The 24,980-nt window shown below is 39.7% G+C and overlaps 2 protein-coding genes across 2 annotated transcripts; both read right to left on the reverse strand.

Annotated features, from left to right (window-relative positions):
• Nucleotides 1-6: 6 nt before the first annotated feature.
• On the reverse strand, nucleotides 7-4,125 carry LOC117495119 (fetuin-B-like). Its single transcript, XM_034146206.1, has 3 exons — nucleotides 3,898-4,125; nucleotides 817-1,034; nucleotides 7-40 (listed from the first exon to the last, which is right to left on the reverse strand). Exons 1-3 carry the CDS (start codon nucleotides 4,105-4,107, stop codon nucleotides 7-9), a joined length of 462 nt encoding a protein of 153 aa, XP_034002097.1. The 5' UTR covers nucleotides 4,108-4,125.
• Nucleotides 4,126-11,444: 7,319 nt separating this feature from the next.
• On the reverse strand, nucleotides 11,445-16,656 carry LOC117495485 (antihemorrhagic factor cHLP-B-like). The gene is made up of 7 exons (XM_034146765.1): nucleotides 16,417-16,656; nucleotides 15,230-15,343; nucleotides 14,259-14,346; nucleotides 13,918-14,084; nucleotides 13,436-13,543; nucleotides 13,086-13,172; nucleotides 11,445-12,395 (listed from the first exon to the last, which is right to left on the reverse strand). The coding sequence occupies exons 1-7, from the start codon at nucleotides 16,624-16,626 to the stop codon at nucleotides 11,553-11,555; spliced, it is 1,617 nt and encodes a 538-aa protein (XP_034002656.1). The 5' UTR covers nucleotides 16,627-16,656; the 3' UTR covers nucleotides 11,445-11,552.
• Between the last annotated feature and the right edge of the window lie 8,324 nt (nucleotides 16,657-24,980).

The following is a 24,980-nucleotide window of genomic DNA, read 5'->3' on the forward strand; positions in this document are numbered from 1 at the left end:
GGACAGTCAGGACATAGCTCTGTCACGCGAGCTGAAGGAACTGAGCAGAGAGAAAAATCACGATCATGTTCTGGGAATGTCATTTTCGAGCCTGAGACCTGAAAAACAGGCTCAGGGCTTAACAGATTAAAGGTTCATAATATAATAACTACTTTTTATGGAGCAACAGGAAAGTATAATGTGAGTCTTGACGTAATAAAAAACTGATAAAACAAGGCTGAACAGTACACACAACTTGCACAAATGTGGAATTTTGTGTTATCCCTTTTCAGTGGTGGAAAGTAAATAAGTACATGTGCTCAAGTATTGTACTTAAGTACTTTTTTTACATATTTGCAATTTACCTAAGTATTTCCATTTATTTCTACTTTATACTTTTACTCCACCTAATTTTAGAGGTGAATATCATACTTTTTACTCCATTACATGTATTTTAACACTCACAGTTACTAGTTACTGTGGACATATTAACACTTACTGTATAAGCTGATGCGGTATAATAAATAAATACTGTACTTCTAATGTACACAGTATCTAATTTGGTCCACATGAACCAACAGCAACACTAAAATGCTTTTACATGTAAAATACAAATAATATAATACAGTGAAAAGATACATTCTGCCTAATGAGTGCTTTACTTTTATACTTTAACTACATTTAGCTGATACTTGTTCTGTACTTTATATTATTCTGAAATGGGCCATTGTGCAGACTGAGTACTTTTACTTTTTGTACTTTGAATACATTTTTGTACCTTTACTAAAGTTACATTTTGTAATCACGACATTTGCTTGTATTTGAGAATTTGAAGACCAAAGTATTTGTACGTAAAGGATCAGATTACTTCTTTCAACACTGTCACTGTTTAGGGAGGGGTGTGCATGTAAAAGTGTGTGCGTCAACGAGTGTTTTCTGACCGGTGTGTCCTCGTCGGGGCGAGCCTCACAGGACTTCCAGTCGCTCCTGCTCAGAACACTGCAGTTGGTCTCCACAACATCCAGAGTCAGGTAGAAAACCACGCCGGTCTCTCCCTGTAACACACACACAGACACACACAGAACTCATTATCAGAACGTCATTATGCAAATGATCTTCCAGTGGTTAGAAGGTTGGGTTATTGTGTGATAGTACACGTGGCTGGTGATAAATGAAGACCCTAAAAAAAGTTGTTCTTATCAGGTACCGATGCTTACATGACAAATGTATCCATCCAATGACTTTGGTATCACCTGATGTCTTTAACACAATCAATCTGTCTGCTACTACACCGCAGACACATCATTTATCTCTGGCTTAAATGTCTGATGTCTGAAAAGTAATTGCTCTCATAACTCATTCATAATGAATATAAATACATAAGGAAATTACAGATTCTTATCATCTGAGTCTTTTGTTAAGTGCTAGAGGTTATCAGATTTATGGGACCATACAGATGAGCTCTGGCAGACTGATTGATTGTTTTTCAAAGAAATATCCCATTTAGTCATTTTCTTTTAATCATCCTTTTCCTTGCCTCAGCATTTCCTTTATTGCCAATTATAATAAGCAATCTCTTAGCACATGTTTGAAGACAGTTTGAGATAAAAACCTTCTTTATTTCAGGGTATATTCATTATTTAATTGTCAACTTAATTGTAGACAGACACTCTATTACCATTGCCATCAGACATGATTGCAACCTTATTTAAAGTATTCATTTCTAAGTTAAAACTACATTTAACATTTATATAGATATAATATATATATATTAATGTCAAATGTTCATATTTTCTAAAGTAAATATTAGGAAGAAAATCTAGATTATTTCATTTCAAATCTTTTTGACATCGAAGCACTTTCGTGTTTTTTCGTGGATTCCAATTATGGAATACCAACTTGTACAAACAAAACATCATCCATATCATGTACAACAACATGTACATGTTAATGAGTTGCCTTGTTTTGGTATAAAACCAAATGTAGAGAGGTTGCTTCTGATTGTGTCTCTACCATGGGCGTCGCAGCCATTATATGAGGGTGGGACAAGTCCCCCCCACTTTTTCAAATGATTAGTTTAGACCCCCCCACGTTTACTATGCGGAAAGTCCGTGAATCGGTCTATCCACTCGCCACACTTTGTAGAGCGCTGTGTCAGTGCTTCACTATCAAATTAAATCCATTCCACTTGCTTATTGAGAGAATGCCCAAATCAATGAAACTCCGTACCATGTTTTCACTGCTACTTTGTACCAAGGCAGATTCTCACATAGCGCGCGCATGTTCAAGGAGTGTTGTCATAGTTGGACAGCTCAGATCTGTTGTATGAAGCGATGCCGGTAGCGGAGGTAAGGCACACACACCAAATGTTCAGGAAATGGTTAATACAGCGAAAATCAAAGCTGACGATCTCTTGGTTTGATATGTTTTCTCCCCCAGACAACATGGACATAAGAAAAAAAAATTCAAAGAAGAGGAAAGTAAGTCATCAGCTGGTAGCAGTTAATCAGTTAACAGTGATGGCGGCGTCTCACTTCTGGAGAGGAGTTTCGTCTTTATGTCATGATAGAGAGATACAAATACTGAATAGTTTAGATGAGAAAAGGCATCGAAATGCCAGGTTACTAGTATTTATCATGTAAACAGGGAACATGAATAACCCGATCTCTCTGTGCTCATGTAAACACCATATCCCCAATATGATCATAACCGGGATAATACTCATAAACGGCTTACTGATGTCAGACGCAGTCAGTGTGTTTTACTGGAGCCTCAGTTCGATAAGAGATTCTTTTCTGGGTTCTTTAACTTAGGTACTCTCTCTCAAAATGGTAATGTGCATTATGTTTTTATTATACTTCTTATCATTCAGAAGCTTTTTGTGTGTGTTTATGTTTTACTGAGTGCTTATAGGCTATTTCCATCCCAGTATTCAGTTAACTATTTATTTTCTGTGCACATTACATAGACTAGCTAATATTCTACCTACTGCTTGGGACTTTGAGTCTTCAAAATGTCCAATGTCACAGACTGGGACTTACTTTAGAGTCAGTTGTATTTACATTCATTATGACTTGTTGTGATTCAATGTGAAAGAGTATACTGCTCAATAAATAATTATCACTTCACCACCTCTCTTGACATCTAGGCACTTGAGAGTGAGTCAGAGGCAGAATGCAGGGACAGTGGAGAGAGGTCCATTGCTGAGGTGAGTGATGAAAGGGAAATGACAGTTGAGAGTAAATTGTGATGTGGACTCTCATCCCAGGATTTTAAGGAAATCAGTGGGGATATTGAACAGGAAACATTTCAGTCAAGGGGCATCATCTGACCAATATAGACAGAAGAGCAACATTTATTTGAACATTTAAGTCAATGATACCATTCCTAGGTGAACTTAACATCCGTATGGAGTCAGATCAGTCTCAATATTAATAAATGCTCACAGAAGGATTCACAAATGTATTTTGCGATTTATATATAAATGACTCTCCACAACAATTTCTCTCAATGCACTCACAAATATTTATTGTTGTATATAAATGTACAAAAAATGGGCATTTAAACTGCTTTTTATTCATTCAAAGACAGCTCTGAATTCATAATCAAATATGTTTCCTTTCTTTACTACTGGATGAAATTACAAAATGTACCCATCATTTTCCTCATGCTAGTATAGCCACATAAAAGTATCAAACCACCTGTTAAAATGCACCAGAATACAGGAAATCTATATTTTTTTTCGCCCCCACACCCCAGTTAAAAATGTCCCCCCCACATTCAGGATGCTTCCTACGCCCATGGTCTCTACATTACAACTAAGAAATGTAGAGTGGTTGATGAATTTTGCCCATTAAAGACAGCCTGATAATATAACCTTCTGTTAACCTCGCTTATTATATCTTCATATGGACTCACATGTTTGGTCATATGCACGTTGGACAGGCGGTGCAGAGCGACGATGTAGCCCTCCTGCCGGTCCTGGTTGATCTTAGTGATGGTGAGTCCTGCAGCCCCCTTCGCAGACGCGTCTTCACACGATCCTTCCTCGATGCCAACAGTCTCCACCGGTGCAGCGCGGACGCATCCCAACGCCAACAGCAGCGACAACAACACACAGTGCTTCATGGTTAAAGGCCTGGTCAAAAAACACGCACAGGTTAGTGGGAAAGATGAGAGGAGGCCTTTTATATCCTGCTACTGTTCACTGTAAGAACACCCTCACTCCCACAAACACAAAACCACTGCCCCTTGTGTCATTTCAGGTAAACATAACCATTGAACCCTTACCTTAAACGGATGGTCATATCTTGGATCCTGCATCAGTTGATGTATATCCATCATATATGGTGTACAATTGTGGAATTCTCAACAAAAGGATCTAAAGAATTGTATATGTATTTTTCAGTTAAAGAAATTGTATAAATTAAGAAAGATGGGACTATATGAAGCAGAATGTGAATAAGTCTATGTACTCTGGTCCTGCATTGTTGAATATTTTTGATGTCTTTGATGTGATGTCTGTTCTTTATTTGCAGGTCCCATTGTTATTGTTATTGTTATTATTATTATTATTATTATTATTATTATTATTAGGCGCCGCTTTCCACCTTCTTCTCCAGTAGGACTCTGATGAGGGTGTACTCTTATGTGTGGCTGTGAAAAAAAAAATTATTATGAAGGGCAGACCATCTATTTGTATTTATTTTGTTTTTTTTAGAAAGGGGCAGGTCATATAAGATTTTATTCTTCTCCCTGCTCCTTTTCGCTCAATGGTGTGTAGAGACATGTTTTGTTGGCAATTATTGTACATTTGGCTATGCGTACCATGAGCAGGACAAATAAAAATGAAATGAAATGAAATGAAATGAAATGAAATATCCCAACCAATCAGCTACTGTGGTGACTTGCACAGTGGAGCTTATCATGTTTGTTAGATAATGGGCCCTGCAGTCCCGCCACTTTGGATCAACAGGGACAGTGAGGGGGCTTAAAGTCTCTTGATACAATCTTGGCCCCCATTCCTTGTTCAATAAAGAACTATAAACAAGATTGGATAACACTGTGGTCATCATCTAGAAGTTAATAATGAAAAATAATCAAACTGTGAAACTTACTTACAGAACTTTGTGTTCCAAACCAGAAGTCATCATGCCAATGGCAATGATCTTGTTTTTGACTGATTCAACATGATGTTTTGTGTCAGAGAACAACAAACATGACATGGTTCTGTTACACGTTGGTAGCTAGAAAGAGCCACCTCTACACTGTACAGGTTTGTGTAACCTTTAGGGTTAGGGTTCAACTTCAGCCACGTTGGGGATTGACCAAAAGTTTGGTCTATTGGTCCAAAGTGAAGTGTCAAGCAATAATGAACAGTAGCTGAGCACATTTACTCACAGAGTGGGCTTAAGAACAATTCTGAATACTTTAAACTGCTTCTACGCCGCAAGATTTCAGAGAGAAATTAGACTTACACCATTTACTTGACAATTCTATTTATGGGACAGATGTAGTAGTAGTAGTAGTAGTAGAACCTTTATTTAGCCAGGAAATTCAATTAAGAACACATTCTTATTTTCAATGATGACCTGACAGGAGGCAAAAGGCTTCCTGAGGGGATGGGGGTTGGGAGGAAGAAAATAAAAAGACAGACTCTGGGCACTACAGAACCCAGGAGACAACACAATGACACAGAGCAGAGATGACAGGCTTAGCAGTTAAACATATAACATCTCTAAAACAATACTGCTAGAGTTCAATCAGTCATTAAAATAATATAGAACATTCATCCATTCAAACATTCATTCATTCATCCATTCATTCCTTCATGGCAATGCATACTAGGAGAGGTCAAGACATTGGTAGTGAGCATCAGGCAAAGCAGTTGCATGTGTGTACCAGGGTGTTTGTAATAGTGTCCCTGAAGGTGCGGGGGGAGATAAAGGTCTCCATCTTCAAGGTTTTTTGTATGATATTCCAGCTATCAGCTGCTGCAAACTGAAAGGCGGAGCGGCCAAAGGATGTATGGGCTTTGGGGATCTTTAGCAGGATGTTTTTAGCTGACCGGGTGTTGTGCGTCGGGGGTTGCAGTAATTGTGTGAGGTAGAAGGGGGTGAGGCCTAGGAGTGTTTTATAAACAAACATCAGCCAGTGGATGTTGCGCCTGGTCTCAAGAGATTGCCAGTTTGCCAGAGAGTACAGATCACAGTGATGTGTCCTGTAGGGGGCATTGGTGGCGAAGCGGATGGCGGAGTGATACAGAACGGCTAAATGATCGAGAGCCCCTTTACACGCCGAGCGGTAGATTTGTATCACCGTAGTCGAACAGAGGAAGGACAGTCATCTGGACCAGAGAGAGTTTAGGAGATGAAGTGAATGAGGAGCGATTCCTATATAGAAAGCCGAGTCTAGCTTTAACCTTGGTCTGAATTTTGGAGAGATGTTCTGAGAATGACAGATTACTGTCAATCCAAAATACCAGTTTTTATAAGATTTAAAGGTAGGGTAGGTACGTTTGAGAAACCGGCTCGAGATCGCTAGAATTTGAAAATACACAACCGGAGAAAATCTGCCACTTCCTTATAGAGCCCCTCCTCCAACACACACGAACGCGCACATGACCAATGAGGGCACGAGATAAGTTTGTGCCCCGATGGAAGGCTGACAGGCAGGTAGGCCATCCAGTTATTTTAGCCGGGCCGGCTAAAATGATTGGTCGTAATATTTACAGTATTACGGCTTCCACAGATTACATTTTTTTATGGATTTTTTGTCAAAGCACTTAAGATATTCATTGCTATCGGGATGTTAAGAGCATTCCATGGAATATAACAAAAAGTGTATCTCGAGCCGGTTTCTCAAACTTACCTACCCTACCTTTAACTATTTCGAGGTCCCGGCCATTGGCGGTCACAATAGTGCCAGTTTGGGAGGCACCACTGCGGCCAAGCCACATGATCTTGGTTTTAGTGGTGTTCAGGACCAGGCCAAGGGCAGAGAGATGTGACTGGATTCTCTGAAAACTATCCTGAAGAGTTTTCAGGACAGTATCTGGGGAAGGGCCAGCAGTGTACAGAATCGTGTCATCGGCATATAGGTGGATAGAGGAGTTGCCCACTGATTTCTCCATGTAATTTATATATATTGAGAATAAGATGGGTGCTAGGATAGAGCCTTGTGGTACTCCCTTAGAGATGGATAGGGGCTGTGTTATCAGATTGTCAGATTTTACACACTGGGTGCGCATGGACAGGTAGCTTTCAAACCAGGCTATCAATTGGTTAGTGACACCAATGCATCTAAGCTTTCCCAGAAGCAGTTGGTGATCTACAGTGTCAAAGGCTTTGGCAAGATCGATGAAAATGGCAGCACAGTATTGTCTGGAGTCAAGGGCATTGATGATATCATTAATCGATTTTAAATCGAAATCGCGATTTTAAATTATGTGATTCTCAAATCACAAAGCCTGCGGGCCCATGTCATGCTTTTCAGGTTATTACCCGTCCCCTTGTGTGTTATGAAGGTTTGTATGTGAACGGTCTGCAGAGTCAAAAACCCTCAAAGTACACCCTGTAGCGAGTAAAACTCTAACACAGTCTATGTTGCCCCAAAACGCAACGTTGGAGTTTTCTCATTTTCCATTGTTTGCTTCCTGGGTAATGTGACGTGTGAATACCCATATCAACAACAAATGACCAGACAGACACACACACACACACACACACACACACACACACACACACACACACACACACACACACACACACACACACACACACACACACACACACACACACACACACACACACACACACACACACACACACACACACACACAACCACCCACCCACCCAGTGTGGGGTGCCAGGAGGGTGCTGAGAGCAGGTAGGGTACATGCTGGGGCAGAGGGTGGGCGATATCAGCCAGCGACTGTCAGTGTACAGCTATTTGCCAGTTTAATGTTTACGATAAGTAGGTCAAATTGTTTGGGGACAGATTTACTAGTGGCGATAGAACACTGGAGGTGTTCCTTTGTGAATATAACTACTCCACCAGCTTTAGATGATCTATCCTGCCTAAACACATTATAACCAGCGATGCCGATGTCAGAGTCTGGGATATTCTTCTTCAGCCAAGACTCAGTGATGACAAGTACCTCCGGATTTGAGCTGTGAACGAGTACTTTTATCTGGTAAATGTTTGGCAGTAAGCTTCTAGCATTTACATGTAGAAAACCTAAAGCTTTACGAGAGCAGAAGTCAGGGAAACTCAGATCATTGTGACAAAGATTGACATCAGGGCACAGGTCAGAACTAGGGCTACATACAATAGAAGGTCCAGGATGAACATGCACATTGCCCGATATCATCAGTAGTAATACAATCAGAGCATGGCCAAGAGCTAGCAGTGCCTAGTTTGTTTTGTGCGCACATTGACAGTGGAATGTAGCGTAATCATCTTGTGTAGAGACCTCATAATCACACATGATAGTAGTGGCATGGTGTCAGAGTTTATGTTTGGCGTTAGCCCAAGAGACCTGAATATCAACAACGAGTCATAGTCTCTGCCTACTGTATGGATACAGATAAGGAAAAGCCCCTGCTGCTTACTGAATACTTTAAACACTTGAATACTTTTCATATCACCACTTATCAACAACCTTTGTATGGTTTTTTAAATGTTGTATTTAGTTTCACAACATTTTAAACAATTCCACTTGTCCTGCACTTCAGTTCATGACAGGATACCAGTTAAAGGTAATCATTAAATTCCCTTCAGGCTTGAAGTAAAATGTTATATTGCAGAGGTCCTAGCATGATACCATGTTATTGTTTTGAATGTTAAAGATACAAACCACCAATTATCCACCAAATTTTAAAAAAAGTCCCAGGAATTGCTGTTTCGCCTGTACAGGCAGTTCTGTAATATCCCCTGTAGTAACAAGTTCATTCAACATCTACAGGAAGAGGAATAGATGTCACCATATTTAATGAGATAGTAACTCAGGCGACAACCTTTAAGGATCTTTGCCTCTCTGATTTGTTAGCCTGCATAGCATGAACAAAACATGCTAAACACTCCTACATGTACTTCCAACGTTAAGATGTTATAAAATGTAACAGCATGTAATTTAGCTTTTTGCCCACAAAGCAGTAAGTTCTTAAGGATAGCAAAGCAGTTGGGCTTACTAAGTGTTGCTCAAAGACAAGTCCTGGTGGAAAATATGTTAGAAAAGGACTTTGACACTTAGAGTTATTATGACAGAGGCGTTTGTGGTAATCTTTTCAAGATAAAGAAAGAAGTAAGCATTATGTCTTTGTGTTGAAACCAAGAAAGCATATTGCTTGGCCATTGAGTGCACCATCAACTGATCAGCAGATATATTTACGAATACATGACATAAATATAACAATGACAAGTACATGAAAATAAAGATAATAAACCAGGTGAAATACTGATTGAGGGATTTCCTTTTGGTACACTTTCATACTTAAAACACAAGGGGGTGCTACAGTATATTTTATCAGACCAACAACTTGCTTCACTCACACTGACATTTTGAATATGTTCTTTTCAAGTCTGATGTAATGCTACAATGGAAGTTGCCTCAGCACAGGATTATTTCAGTCTCACTTGTTATGATTTACATAGTGCCAAAGACTGGTCAATTATCCAAAGATGAAAGAAGAATACACAAACTGTTCGTATTTGGTTAATCATCATTTACTCTCCTGCCCAGTTTGGCTATGATCAATAAGTGTGTGATCTTTAAATATTATTTGACTTGGCTCAAAATGTAAATGAGGTAATAGACTGATAAAAGTAGAAAGAAACATGTGACTAATATTAGGAAATTCTACTTGTTTTTGTTCCTATTCATTTAAGTACTTTAATTACATTGTATACATTTTAATACCCAAAACAGGTGTATTGCTCATCTGTTTCTATATATTTTGATGCTAATACTTTTGTACTTTTACTTGAGTAACATTTTGAGTGCAGGACTTTGACTTGTAGTATAAGATCTGAGTACTTCTTACACCTCTGTAGTTAACTAGCATCAGCAGACTGCCATTACTACAGTAGGTAAATGATGACACATGATGAGGTGCAGACATTAACGGACAAAATGGAGGTATAGTAAAAAATCTGTTCTTTTTCTTTCTACGTTAAGAACACTTAAAGTACACAGTTACAAATATATGACATACCAACAAAATTGCAAAGTAATCTTTATTTTATAGGTTTAGATTGTTAGTGATGAATAAAGTGTCTGATAGACACCTACCCACGATTTGTGATAGAAAATAGACATGGGTAATAGTGGGTTAATGTTGGTTTATTTTTTAATAAACTGAGCTTTACATTAGATTACACGCTGATGTTTCCCATCGCCGCTCTGTGCTGCTGACCCTCTGGGATCAAGTGTTCATCAACTGTGCTGGTGGGCTAATCCTCCCTCGAGGACATACAGCACTGTTCACTCTATACAGTATGTCAAAACCTGAGTCTGAGTGACCTAGTTTAGTTTACCATTTTACTTAATGTGTTTTGTGAAAGCTACAAAAAGTTAACAAATATTTCTGTCTCTGATGTTGTGTTTTTCTACTAGCAGGATCTCAGAGGACTTTAGCATCCAGTCTGCACCCAATATGTATGATCTTTTTGGAATTCCTTAATATTTTAGACAATTTTCATAGAATGGTTTATCAACATCCTCCAAATAGCCTATTCCATGTATACAGCCCTCATTTTCATTTGTTATCTGCAACCAATGACATACAAAATGCAGTATAACAGTATTTAGACATTTAAAAAAAGAGCACTGTTGACTGAAGGTCTGCACTTTATCACTGCTTATCTAATGTTGCTTGTTCTTATAGATGTTGTGCTTCAGCTCAACTTAGTTCAGACTGACAATTCAAACTTTATCTCATACGTTAAACAAAATATCACTGTTAACAGTTCTAAATATGTGGCATACTGTACATGATTTAAGTCACACATATACTTGGTTATTATCAGAATGCCTCCTAAAAAATATATTTTAATGCATTTTTTTCTTCAGGCCACCAGTGCCTTTATTGAAGAGAAAGAGTTGAAAGGGCGAGACATAGGGGATGACATGCAGAAAATTGTCCCAGGCCGGATTCAAACCTCAGTCCTCTGCACGGGGAGCAAACTTCAGTAAATAGGCCGCCAGCACGTGAACTATACGGCAGCCCTATTTTTCACTTATTTTGATGTACTTCAGTAAATTTGAGCAAATTAACAAAATAGCCACCATGGGCAGCTAGTCACATAGCCAAAAACATTTTAGGATTATTTCATGCTGTTTCGTTTGACGCCATTGACAGTGAGAGATCAGTGACAGGAAATACAGCAATGCTTGGGGTTGGTGCACTGAGTCATCACAACATGGATTAACTTGGTCTTAAACAATACAAAAAACAAACACTGGATGGTTATTTGTGGAAGCATTTATTATGTTGTGCAGCCAAACACTGATATCAGTATAATGTTATGTTTACCGGTTTGGTTAAACAGCGACTAATTATGAATGGGCCGACTTATGCGGATCTCTTGAACTGGGGGTCCTCAGCGAAGAGTTTCTCCGCCAGGGTTGTTCCAGCTGCTGCAGGGACGCACTGAGCCGAGAATGCGGTGGGGTGGGCCTCGATGGTGGGCTCTGATTGTCCGGGGATCTGGGGGTCGGGCTTGAGGTTCAGGGTGACTCCCACCTCACCAGGGGGGACTTCGGGGAAAATAGGCAGGATCATGGGCTGGTCCACTGCGGGAATCATCTTCACCATGCCCTCTGGGTGGTCGTGGGATGCATTCTCGTGCTCGTGTTCGTGGTGATGGTGGTGGTGCTCGTGCTCGTGCAGGTGGGGGTGCTTGTGGTCGTGATCCAGAGCCACCTCGTGGTCGTGCTCGTGGGTGTGCTCGCTGTCGGCGTGCTTGTAGTTGTGGTGCTGGTTGGGCACATCGTCACTATGGTTGTGCGCCTTGCTGTGGTGAGTGTGCACGTGATCGTGGCCGTGCCCGTGGTCGTGGGAGTGGGCGTGAGCGTGCCTGTGGCCGCCGTGGTCGTGTTCGTGGTCGTGCGTGTGGTGGTGGTCGCTGTTGTCTGCGTGCTGCTTGGTTTTGTTTTGATTGTCGTGGCTCTTGGTGTGGTCGTGGTCGTGCTCGTGGGTGTGTTCGTGGTCGTGGTCGTGGTCGCTGTTGTCTGTGTGCTGCTTGGTTTTGTTGTGATTGTCGTGGCTCTTGGTGTGGTCGTGAGCGTGGTCGTGTGTGTGTGCGTCGTCGACGGCGTGTGCGTGGTCATGGTCGTGGCTGTGTGGGTGTTTGTCTGTGTGGCTGTGGTCGGTCTCTCCGCCCAGATGGTGGTGTTTCTTCTCTCTGTCAGCAGCCTTGAGAACACGTAAAAGATAAAATGAGTAATATTAGGGACATAGAAAAAGTGGTAAGTCAATTGGTGCAATTTAAGCTATATTCATATATTGTACAGTACATACTGTTTTTTTGCTGTATTTTTCACATTTTATCTGAATTTTCTTCAACTTTGTCTTCTAAAGACCAAACATTAAGTTCATAACGGGAATTCAGAGCTGTATTTTGATTCAAATTGTGAAGCATAATTTGCATTTCAGTACAACTTACATCTTATTTGTGTAGGTTAAGTCATTGTGTCCATATGATATAATTGTTATCACTAGATAATTGCTATAGTCATAATTTTAAATAATATGATGTTATTATATAATTGAATGCCAAAACTATGAAAATCAGTTGTAATAAATCTCATGCTACTGCTGACTAGTGCTCCAACACATCGGACATGATAGGCTAACAGGTAAGCAGTTGACCCATCATCACAGCGCTGGTCAGTGTACCAATCAGAGCAGACTGGGCTCTGGTTTCAGACAGATATAGAAATAAAGACCCTTTTAAACATTAAATAAGAATATAAACCTGAAAATGAGCATAATAGGTCCCCTTTAAATCAAATAATCCATGCGTGCATTTTCCTTTTGCTACAGAAAGACTTTATAAAATGAAATCAATGTGACACTTTGTATTTGGTCCTGGCTTAATCTTACCTCTGGCTCATAGATCTCACAATCTGCACTTGGCAAAGCTTCCCCAGTGGGAGAATAAAAGAGGCTGGCCTTACAGTGTCCTTTGTGCTGAGGGGAGAAGACCAAGATAAATAAGTTAGAGAATTGTTATACTTTAAAAGATAAGTTGTTACACAAAAGGTACTGATCCAGAGATTTACATGAAAAAAGCAGAATTCATGCTGGAGCGTTTAAAATCTTTCAAATTAATCCTGACTTATTACAGGAATGCCAAAATGAAAACTTTATTTTAATTTAAAACAAAACAAATGAAATTAACAATCCATATGACTAAGATATAGTGTTGAAAAATAAATGTTTTCATGACTCACAGCGAACTCGCAATCCATGAGGGGGCAGTCATCAGATGCTGCAGAGCTCCTGGGGCAGGTGGTCTCCTGGATGGTGTAGTCTGCATTGTAATACATCGACATGGCCATCTGGTGACAAACACACCCATAACAAAAGAAATTGGTCAAGTCGCAAGCGAATGCATTACAATAAGATGATTGTTCAAAGCGGCGGTCGGTCATGGGGATAGAGAGGGAATTAGTGTATATAGTCAGACTCTGGAAACCTTGATACTCTGGATGATTAGAGGATAATTTAATAATGGACATTTGAATCAATTGGTGACATAAATCCAAGGTGTCAACAGGATTATGCTTTTAGCCTCCCCCAAGGAGATAATGTCTGTTTCTCAGCAGGATTCATAAACCAAGAAGAAAGGACCCATTACATTTTGGATCATGCATGCATTATTCAACTTTTTGAACATTACAACATAGGATGTTTGGCCTCGTCTTAAACGTACCCCGGCATTAGCACGGTTGATTTTGAGCAGAGCGAAGCGATTGGACAGCCCGCTCATGTTGTTGAACTTCTCCAGCGAAAGAGACACAGTCTTCTTAATCTCAGCATCTTCCATGTCCGTAGGAGTAGGACAGTCAGGACATAGCTCTGTCACGCGAGCTGAAGGAACTGAGCAGAGAGAAAAATCACGAAATGTCAAAAGACTGTTTTGCACTGAACAAAATATCAGGCTCATTTTACCACATTTTGAGGCTTATAGGTTCACTTCTGCTTAGAAATCTGGCAAACTTATTAAGATTCAACTAAATAAAGTAGAACTTAACGGTTGTAAAAAATATTTACCTGGTCTGATGACACACTGGTATTTGTAGAGGCGCACCACCCTGTGCACCTTACTGATGAAGATGGCAACCTTGCAATGTCCATACACCTGCAGAGACCAATACAACAATAATTGATTATACTGCAAACATTAAATAGACTTGACTCATATTGAGATTTTTTTTGTATTACAGTAATTTAAAGGTTCATAATATAATAACTACTTTTTATGGAGCAACAGGAAAGTATAATGTGAGTCTTGACGTAATAAAAAACTGATAAAACAAGGCTGAACAGTACACACAACTTGCACAAATGTGGAATCTTGTGTTATCCCTTTTCAGTGGTGGAAAGTAAATAAGTACATGTGCTCAAGTATTGTACTTAAGTACTTTTTTTACATATTTGCAATTTACCTAAGTATTTCCATTTATTTATACTTTATACTTTTACTCCACCTAATTTTAGAGGTGAATATCATACTTTTTACTCCATTACATGTATTTTAACACTCACAGTTACTAGTTACTGTGGACATATTAACACTTACTGTATAAGCTGATGCGGTATAATAAATAAATACTGTACTTCTAATGTACACAGTATCTAATTTGGTCCACATGAACCAACAGCAACACTAAAATGCTTTTACATGTAAAATACAAATAATATAATACAGTGAAAAGATACATTCTGCCTAATGAGTGCTTTACTTTTATACTTTAACTACATTTAGCTGATACTTGTTCTGTACTTTATATTATTCTGAAATGGGCCATTGTGCAGAATGAGTACTTTTACTTTTTGTACTTTGAATACATTTTTGTACCTTTACTAAAGTTACATTTTGTAATCACGACATTTGCTTGTATTTGAGAATTTGAAGACCAAAGTATTTGTACGTAAAGGATCAGATTACTTCTTTCAACACTGTCACTGTTTAGGGAGGGGTGTGCATGTAAAAGTGTGTGCGTCAACGAGTGTTTTCTGACCGGTGTGTCCTCGTCGGGGCGAGCCTCACAGGACTTCCAGTCGCTCCTGCTCAGAACACTGCAGTTGGTCTCCACAACATCCAGAGTCAGGTAGAAAACCACGCCGGTCTCTCCCTGTAACACACACACAGACACACACAGAACTCATTATCAGAACGTCATTATGCAAATGATCTTCCAGTGGTTAGAAGGTTGGGTTATTGTGTGATAGTACACGTGGCTGGTGATAAATGAAGACCCTAAAAAAGTTGTTCTTATCAGGTACCGATGCTTACATGACAAATGTATCCATTCAATGACTTTGGTATCACCTGATGTCTTTAACACAATCAATCTGTCTGCTACTACACCGCAGACACATCATTTATCTCTGGCTTAAATGTCTGATGTCTGAAAAGTAATTGCTCTCATAACTCATTCATAATGAATATAAATACATAAGGAAAATTACAGATTCTTATCATCTGAGTCTTTTGTTCAGTGCTACAGGTTATCAGATTCATGGGACCATACAGATGAGCTCCGGCAGACTGATTGATTGTTTTTCAAAGAAATATCCCATTTAGTCATTTTCTTTTAATCATCTCTTTTGACTTTTCCTTGCCTCAGCATTTCCTTTATTGCCAATTATAATAAGCAATCTCTTAGCACATGTTTGAAGACAGTTTGAGATAAAAACCTTCTTTATTTCAGGGTATATTCATTATTTAATTGTCAACTTAATTGTAGACAGACACTCTATTACCATTGCCATCAGACATGATTGCAACCTTATTTAAAGTATTCATTTCTAAGTTAAAACTACATTTAACATTTATATAGATATAATATATATATATTAATGTCAAATGTTCATATTTTCTAAAGTAAATATTAGGAAGAAAATCTAGATTATTACATTTCAAATCTTTTTGACATCGAAGCACTTTCGTGTTTTTTCGTGGATTCCAATTATGGAATACCAACTTGTACAAACAAAACATCATCCATATCATGTACAACAACATGTACATGTTAATGAGTTGCCTTGTTTTGGTATAAAACCAAATGTAGAGAGGTTGCTTCTGATTGTGTCTCTACATTACAACTAAGAAATGTAGAGTGGTTGATGAATTTTGCCCATTAAAGACAGCCTGATAATATAACCTTCTGTTAACCTCACTTATTATATCTTCATATGGACTCACATGTTTGGTCATATGCACGTTGGACAGGCGGTGCAGAGCGAAGATGTAGCCCTCCTGCCGGTCCTGGTTGATCTTAGTGATGGCGAGTCCTGCAGCCCCCTTCGCAGACGCGTCTTCACACGATCCTTCCTCGATGCCAACAGTCTCCACCGGTGCAGCGCGGACGCATCCCAATGCCAACAGCAGCGACAACAACACACAGTGCTTCATGGTTAAAGGCCTGGTCAAAAAACACACACAGGTTAGTGGGAAAGATGAGAGGAGGCCTTTTATATCCTGCTACTGTTCACTGTAAGAACACCCTCACTCCCACAAACACAAAACCACTGCCCCTTGTGTCATTTCAGGTAAACATAACCATTGAACCCTTACCTTAAACGGATGGTCATATCTTGGATCCTGCATCAGTTGATGTATATCCATCATATATGGTGTACAATTGTGGAATTCTCAACAAAAGGATCTAAAGAATTGTATATGTATTTTTCAGTTAAAGAAATTGTATAAATTAAGAAAGATGGGACTATATGAAGCAGAATGTGAATAAGTCTATGTACTCTGGTCCTGCATTGTTGAATATTATTGATGTCTTTGATGTGATGTCTGTTCTTTATTTGCAGGTCCCATTGTTATTGTTATTGTTATTATTAGGCGCCGCTTTCCACCTTCTTCTCCAGTAGGACTCAGATGAGGGTGTACTCTTATGTGTGGCTGTGAACATTTTTTTTTATTATGAAGGGCAGACCATCTATTTGTATTTATTTATTTTTTTTTTTTAGAAAGAGGTAGGTCATATAAGATTGTATTCTTCTCCCTGCTCCTTTTCGCTCAATGGTGTGTAGAGACATGTTTTGTTGGCAATTATTGTACATTTGGCTATGCGTACCATGAGGGGGACAAATAAAAATGAAATGAAATATCCCAACCAATCAGCTACTGTGGTGACTTGCACAGTGGAGCTTATTATGTTTGTTAGATAATGGGCCCTGCAGTCCCGCCACTTTGGATCAACAGGGACAGTGAGGGGGCTTAAAGTCTCTTGATACAATCTTGGCCCCCATTCCCTGTTCAATAAAGCACTATAAACAATATTGGATAACACTGTGGTCATCATCTAGAAGTTAATAATGAAAAATAATCAAACTGAGTTCTTAGAAGTCCATTCAAACACATTCGACAGCTGTAGTAGATACTGTATCAGGTCACCATTGTCTTTAAATGCTTTCACACCTCAGGGGCAGATACGCCATGATTGTATCACAATATCATAGCTAATCACATCTCTGTGGTCTTGTATCTCATAGCATCTCTAGCTCTGATGTTTAGATCTAACTTTGAAAAGGGTGATGTTAGTTTCCCCTTTTTATGTTTGCATACAGCACACAAAAACAAACAGGTTTTGGACCAAACTTCTTCACAAAGACAGAAAAAAACATTTATGTACATAGAAGATTTGGATATAAAAAGAGATTCAAGTAGAAACACAACACATATTCTGTAGTACCACCAAGGTACAAGACAGCATACTGTATGATACTTTATGAAGACTCCTGTACTTTTACTTAAGTAGGATTTTGAACACAGGAAATAATTGCTCATATTACTCATTAAAAAAAGTATCTTTGCATTGATGTTTGATACTTTCAATCACAGTAAGTCAAGGATCTGAGTACTATAACTACACAAACCATCGTAATTTAATTATTTATTTACTTTTTGTTCAATGGCAACTTTCTTTGGACATGCAGCTATCTGCAGTATTGTGATGGCTCATTTTTCTCCTTGACCTTTTTGAATATTTGAACACAAGCTTTCCCTACCTTTCCTTAGCAAAGAGTTTTCAATTGTTTAGGATTAAGACTAAAGATTTAAGAAATACTTTATAAATCCACAAGGGGAAATTACATTTGTCCCAACCCTGACCCTTTTCACTCTGTTGTTATTGACATGACATCACACACATACTTTAACCACACTCTATTCATGTTTTGGTAGCCAAGTGCATATACTGGTATGATAATTATATTCTGATTCTGATTCTGATTCTGATAACTGTTTTTTTTTTTTTTTAAATCACATGACTGAATGTTAACCAGGGTTTTCAGTCATTAAAACTTTGGTTTAAAGCATCATACTCATTCTAAACAACTTTTTAAACTATTTATTGGAAGCTGTGGGGAATTAAAGCAGAAGACATGAGCGGAGAAGTATTTTGCGTTGGCTCTTTCCTGAACTTCAGTTTTTGGTGCTCCCATATCAACTGCTGAACTGGATGGTTAACTTTCTGCTGAGAAACATTTGACCTTTGATATAACAAAATAAACAATCCATGGAATCACACGGCTAAAAATCGATAGTTCTCTTGCAGCTGCTGTGTTGCAATAATCAGATACACTTACACAAGATACATAATTGTTGGGACACTAACACCCATACCATACATGTCAATCTGAATTAAAAGCTTGAAATAACACAAGATAAAGATTACACAAGATGATAAGTGAAAAACAAGTTAAGGTTTAGCAGCCGAAAGAAGTGAAACTTACTTACAGAACTTTGTGTTCCAAACCAGAAGTCATCATGCCAATGGCAATGATCTTGTTTTTGACTGATTCAACATGATGTTTTGTGTCAGAGAACAACAAACATGACATGGTTCTGTTACACGTTGGTAGCTTAAATACAAATACAAAATATTTGAGATTATGCAAGGGAAGGCCATGTGGCAAGACTGTCTACAGTAGGGCGAGGTGACACTGACAACCGCAGTCATATTTAAAATGATTTGATCTATTATTCAAAGTTAGGATCTTCACATATTAATTGCCAAAAGGACATTAAAGTTACTTTACAATACTTTCAAGATGGAAAAATCGGCATGCATTGGGTTCATTTCGTTGATGATTAGCGTAACATTGTTAGAGCCTGGTGTATTTAGTTGTATTTGTGAGGCTCTGCTTAGTCAGTCAGTAATGACTTCGAGGGTATTGACCCAGATCACTGGAACTCAGCTAAAACTCAGTACACAGCTAAAGATAAGAACTAAGACGTGTGGATCTACAGTAAGAACCTTCATTGTTCTGGTTCTGAAGTATATAAATGTATATATTTTGCATGGTAATTGCCTGTGATAAAGCAAACAGAGAACACAAAGGCAGACTACTACAATAGTGTGCTTACAGGCTTTATTGGGGCAAGGGTGAAAATGTAGAAAGAGCCACCTCTACACTGTACAGGTTTGTGTAACCTTTAGGGTTAGGGTTCAACTTCAGCCACGTTGGGGATTGTTGGTCAATCTGTTGGCTTAAAAGTTTGGTCTATTGGTCCAAAGTGAAGTGTCAAGCAATAATGAACAGTAGCTGAGCACATTTACTCACAGACTGGGCTTAAGAACAATTCTGAATACTTTAAACTGCTTCTACGCCGCAAGATTTCAGAGAGAAATTAGACTTACACCATTTACTTGACAATTCTATTTATGGGACAGATGTAGTAGTAGTAGTAGTCGTAGAACCTTTATTTAGCCAGGAAATTCAATTAAGAACACATTCTTATTTTCAATGATGACCTGACAGGAGGCAAAAGGCTTCCTGAGGGGATGGGGTTTGGGAGGAAAAAAATAAAAAGACAGACTCTGGGCACTACAGAACCCAGGAGACAACACAATGACACAGAGCAGAGATGACAGGCTTAGCAGTTAAACATATAACATCTCTAAAACAATACTGCTGGAGTTCAATCAGTCATTAAAATAATATAGAACATTCATCCATTCAAACATTCATTCATTCATTCATCCATTAATTCCTTCATGGCAATGCATACTAGGAGAGGTCAAGACATTGGTAGTGAGCATCAGGCAAAGCAGTTGCATGTGTGTACCAGGGTGTTTGTAATAGTGTCCCTGAAGGTGCGGGGGGAGATAAAGGTCTCCATCTTCAAGGTTTTTTGTATGATATTCCAGCTATCAGCTGCTGCAAACTGAAAGGCGGAGCGGCCAAAGGATGTATGGGCTTTGGGGATCTTTAGCAGGATGTTTTTAGCTGACCGGGTGTTGTGCGTCGGGGGTTGCAGTAATTGTGTGAGGTAGAAGGGGGTGAGGCCTAGGAGTGTTTTATAAACAAACATCAGCCAGTGGATGTTGCGCCTGGTCTCAAGAGATTGCCAGTTTGCCAGAGAATACAGATCACAGTGATGTGTCCTGTAGGGGGCATTGGTGGCGAAGCGGATGGCGGAGTGATACAGAACGTCTAAATGATCGAGAGCTCCTTTACACGCCGAGCGGTAGATGGTATCACCGTAGTCGAACAGAGGAAGGACAGTCATCTGGACCAGAGAGAGTTTAGGAGATGAAGTGAATGAGGAGCGATTCCTATATAGAAAGCCGAGTCTAGCTTTAACCTTGGTCTGAATTTTGGAGAGATTTTCTGAGAATGACAGATTACTGTCAATCCAAAATCCCAGTTTTTATAAGATTTAAAGGTAGGGTAGGTAAGTTTGAGAAACCGGCTCGAGATCGCTAGAATTTGAAAATACACAACCGGAGAAAATCTGCCACTTCCTTATAGAGCCCCTCCTCCAACACACACGAACGTGCACATGACCAATGAGGGCACGAGATAAGTTTGTGCACCTACCCTACCTTTAACCATTTCGAGGTCCCGGCCATCGGCGGTCACAATAGTGCCAGTTTGGGAGGCACCACTGCGGCCAAGCCACATGATCTTGGTTTTAGTGGTGTTCAGGACCAGGCCAAGGGCAGAGAGATGTGACTGGATTCTCTGAAAACTATCCTGAAGAGTTTTCAGGACAGTATCTGGGGAAGGGCCAGCAGTGTACAGAATCGTGTCATCGGCATATAGGTGGATAGAGGAGTTGCCCACTGATTTCTCCATGTCATTTATATATATTGAGAATAAGATGGGTGCTAGGATAGAGCCTTGTGGTACTCCCTTAGAGATGGATAGGGGCTGTGTCATCAGATTGTCAGATTTTACACACTGGGTGCGCATGGACAGGTAGCTTTCAAACCAGGCTATCGATTGGTTAGTGACACCAATGCATCTAAGCTTTCCCAGAAGCAGTTGGTGATCTACAGTGTCGAAGGCTTTGGCAAGATCGATGAAAATGGCAGCACAGTATTGTCTGGAGTCAAGGGCATTGATGATATCATTAATCGATTTTAAATCGAAATCGCGATTTTAAATGATGTGATTCTCAAATCGCAAAGCCTGCGATTTTTTTTAAAGGGCCCATGTCATGCTTTTCCGGTTATTACCCGTCCCCTTGTGTGTTATGAAGGTTTTTATGCATGTGAACGGTCTGCAGAGTCAAAAACCCTCAAAGTACACCCTGTAGCGAGTAAAACTCTAACACAGTCTATGTTGCCCCAAAACGCAACGTTGGAGTTTTCTCATTTTCCATTGCTTGCTTCCTGGGTAATGTGACGTGTGAATACCCAAATCAACAACAAATGACCAGACACACACACACACACACACACACACACACACACACACACACACACACACACACACACACACACACACACACACACACACACACACACACACACACACACACACACACACACACACACACACACACACACACACACACACACACATATATGGAACTACAACCTAGTTCATGCAAACCTTTTCACCCATTTTTAGTCCCTGCTAGAGAGGTGGTACTTTCCTGGGAAGGAAAAGGTTCCATTTTCTGATTGGCTGGGCGAATTGCAAACCACGCCCCGTAAAACTCCGAAAAGTTTTGTGAAGCCGCCATTTTATTTGCTGGCATTAACATTATTAGCATTAGCCCAGCGCACCAACGGAGAGAGACTAACTTATGGCAACACAAAATAAAACGTGGGAGCGGTGGAGTGATGAGGAGGTGTTGGCGCTTCTGGCGATTTACCCGGGACTTCGGGTGGCGATTTACTGCCACCTGAAGTCCCAGAGGGCAGTATATGCCGTGAAGTTGTTTGCGGCCTGCCAGTAAACCCAAAGCAGAAGAAGAAGAGGTGACGTCAGCGGCTTCATTTGCGTAATCCTCCCTCAGGGACTTATTCCGGTGTAAACGCGATCTACTCCTTAGTTCCAGGAACTCATTTTTAGTAAAAAGGATTGCAGGGTTGTCTTTAAAAATGCTTTTTTTGTCCAATCTTAAACCAGAAGATATACATTTTACATTGACAAGATATAATATATACAAGATATACATGTATATCAGTGTTTCCCCTACCATTGTCTTGGAGGGGCGCTGCGCCCCGCCAACGGAGCCCCGCCAACGGAGCCCCGCCAACGGAGCCCCCCCCTGAAATTCAAGGTGTTTAACCTGTTAAGCTCTGAGCCTGTTTTTCAGGTCTCAGGCTCGAAAATGCCATTCCCAGAACAAATTACCATATCTTCCCTTCTAAAAGGGTTAAATTAATAATCTTTTTTCTCAAAGTAATGATAAACCTGTGAGTTGGATGTAGAAAAGTCAGAATCAATATAGATGTTTTTTATTTTAAAGAAAATTCAGATTTTACATAGTAAAAAACTGTAAATTATAGTGTCCGTCCAAAGATTATTTTTTACTTATAGTGAAAACTACCCTTGGATGATGGGTTAGTAGACTAAAAGCTTTAGGAATCCAAAGTACAACATAGAATAAGTACCCTGTATCAAGATTGATGCAAAACAAGTGACATTTGACCTTTTTAGAGAGGTTTAGCCAAAACCACTCTACCTCTGAGGTGATTTGGGTGAAAAAAGCAGTTCTTATGGATTATCAGAAATCATTTCAAAGAGGACACAGACACATTGGATTAACCTATGGATTAACTGCAGCATCGTTTTCTTATCGTTTTAATGCCATTGAAGACCAGTTTTGACCAAGGTAAGCCATGTTAGCATTTGTAGCTACCTAGCGCCACATGTTTTGATGTACGTTTTCTTTTATAGTGTCGCAAATGTTTATCACTGAGTGTTGAGGTGGGCACCCCCAGATTCTGTGTCTCCAGGAGATGCTAATCGAGGGGTTGGCTGTGCATCTAGGATAAGTAATAAGGGAGTTATGAGTGAGTTTAGGTGCAGTGATAGGTTACATTTTTTCGCACGTGGCTAATTCAGAGGCATTGTGTTTTTTTTTTGGATTTAAAAAAAAAAAATATCAGTTAGCTGAGTTTCTTCCCGTTACATGGATATAAAACATTCATAGTTTATTAAATATTAAGATTCCTTAGACGTTGTTTCCTGCAAATGACGCGTTTATCCGCCCGGTACCGAGGGGGCGGTGCGTAACAGGTTAAAAAATGTAATTACAATTCTTTTTTTTTTTAAATATTTTTTTTTTGTTATATATATATAGCACCAAATTGCAACTAATCTATATCTACTGTCACTTTTCACATTGAACATGTGCTCTTTTATTAAATAAACTAAATGCTTTCATTTTAAGTTGTGAGTTTAGTGTTTTTGACCCTAAGAAACACTTATGCATTAATCAATAACAATAATCCACAGCTCCTCTCTCTGCTCCAGAGGATTTCAAAAATATATATCCCAATCCCCCCCCCCCCCCCCCCCCCCGCTCAGGCAGCACCCCCCCAAAGCAGTAAACCTAGGGGAAACACTGTATATACAAAGGGCTCTTATCTAGACCTGCTCACTTGTTAATGGGATAATAGTATTCTGGCAGTTAATTAAATGTGATATCAGTTGAGTATTTAGTTTGTTATTGTTGAGGATCCTCTAATGGAGTATCAGGAGCATCATGTAACAATACAGCTATTCAAATAAAGTTGTACACATGACATGTTTTGGCAGCTGTTAAAGGCAGGCCGGGGCAGGTACATGTGATATTTCCTCACATGGAACATATTGACTGACTCCAGACAGACATAAACCCAGCACTAGGCAACTTGAAAAGGCACTAAGGATTGAGACCTTTTCACACATTATCTTCCGTCCAATGCGAATCACTGTAGTTGTAGCAGGTATTTTATGTCTGGCAGCTGATTAAAAACTCTGTGATTTTCCTCTGAAGCTGACCTTTCCTCTACTTCTGAAAGAGTTCCTCTCCGCCCGGCGCAGCATCATTCTCACCGCATCATCCCTTGTTGATGCTGCGGGGCAACTATGTCAAAGTTTGCAACCGACTCAACATCAACCTCTGAAAATCTCCTAGATCACCGCCGTCTCGCCGCTTTGCTCAGAGCAAAACCCCCTACTCATTCCCCTCATTTAGTGCTGACATTTAGAGGAGGGGGTGCCGAGTCAGGTGATGTTCTAGACTCTGTGTGGGGTTGGGTGTGGGGAAAAAAAAGGTTTCTAAATAAAAACGCTGGGAGGGAATCCAACAGCATCTGTGTGTTATTACATTACATTATCTTGTCGGAGAAAGAGAACGAACAAGCAAAGCGATGGGTTGTGAACGGCGGTATCGAAGCGTTCGAGAAGTACAAGGGAAAAATGAAAAGATGGAGGGAGGGATCAGGGGAGGTAAAGATGTAATTGGAGTGCAGTTAATAGTGCTGACAACTCAGTTTGAGGCTGTTTGCCTAGTTTGTCATT

Source organism: Trematomus bernacchii, unplaced genomic scaffold (assembly GCF_902827165.1).
Source record: "Trematomus bernacchii unplaced genomic scaffold, fTreBer1.1, whole genome shotgun sequence".
NCBI lineage: Eukaryota > Metazoa > Chordata > Actinopteri > Perciformes > Nototheniidae > Trematomus > Trematomus bernacchii.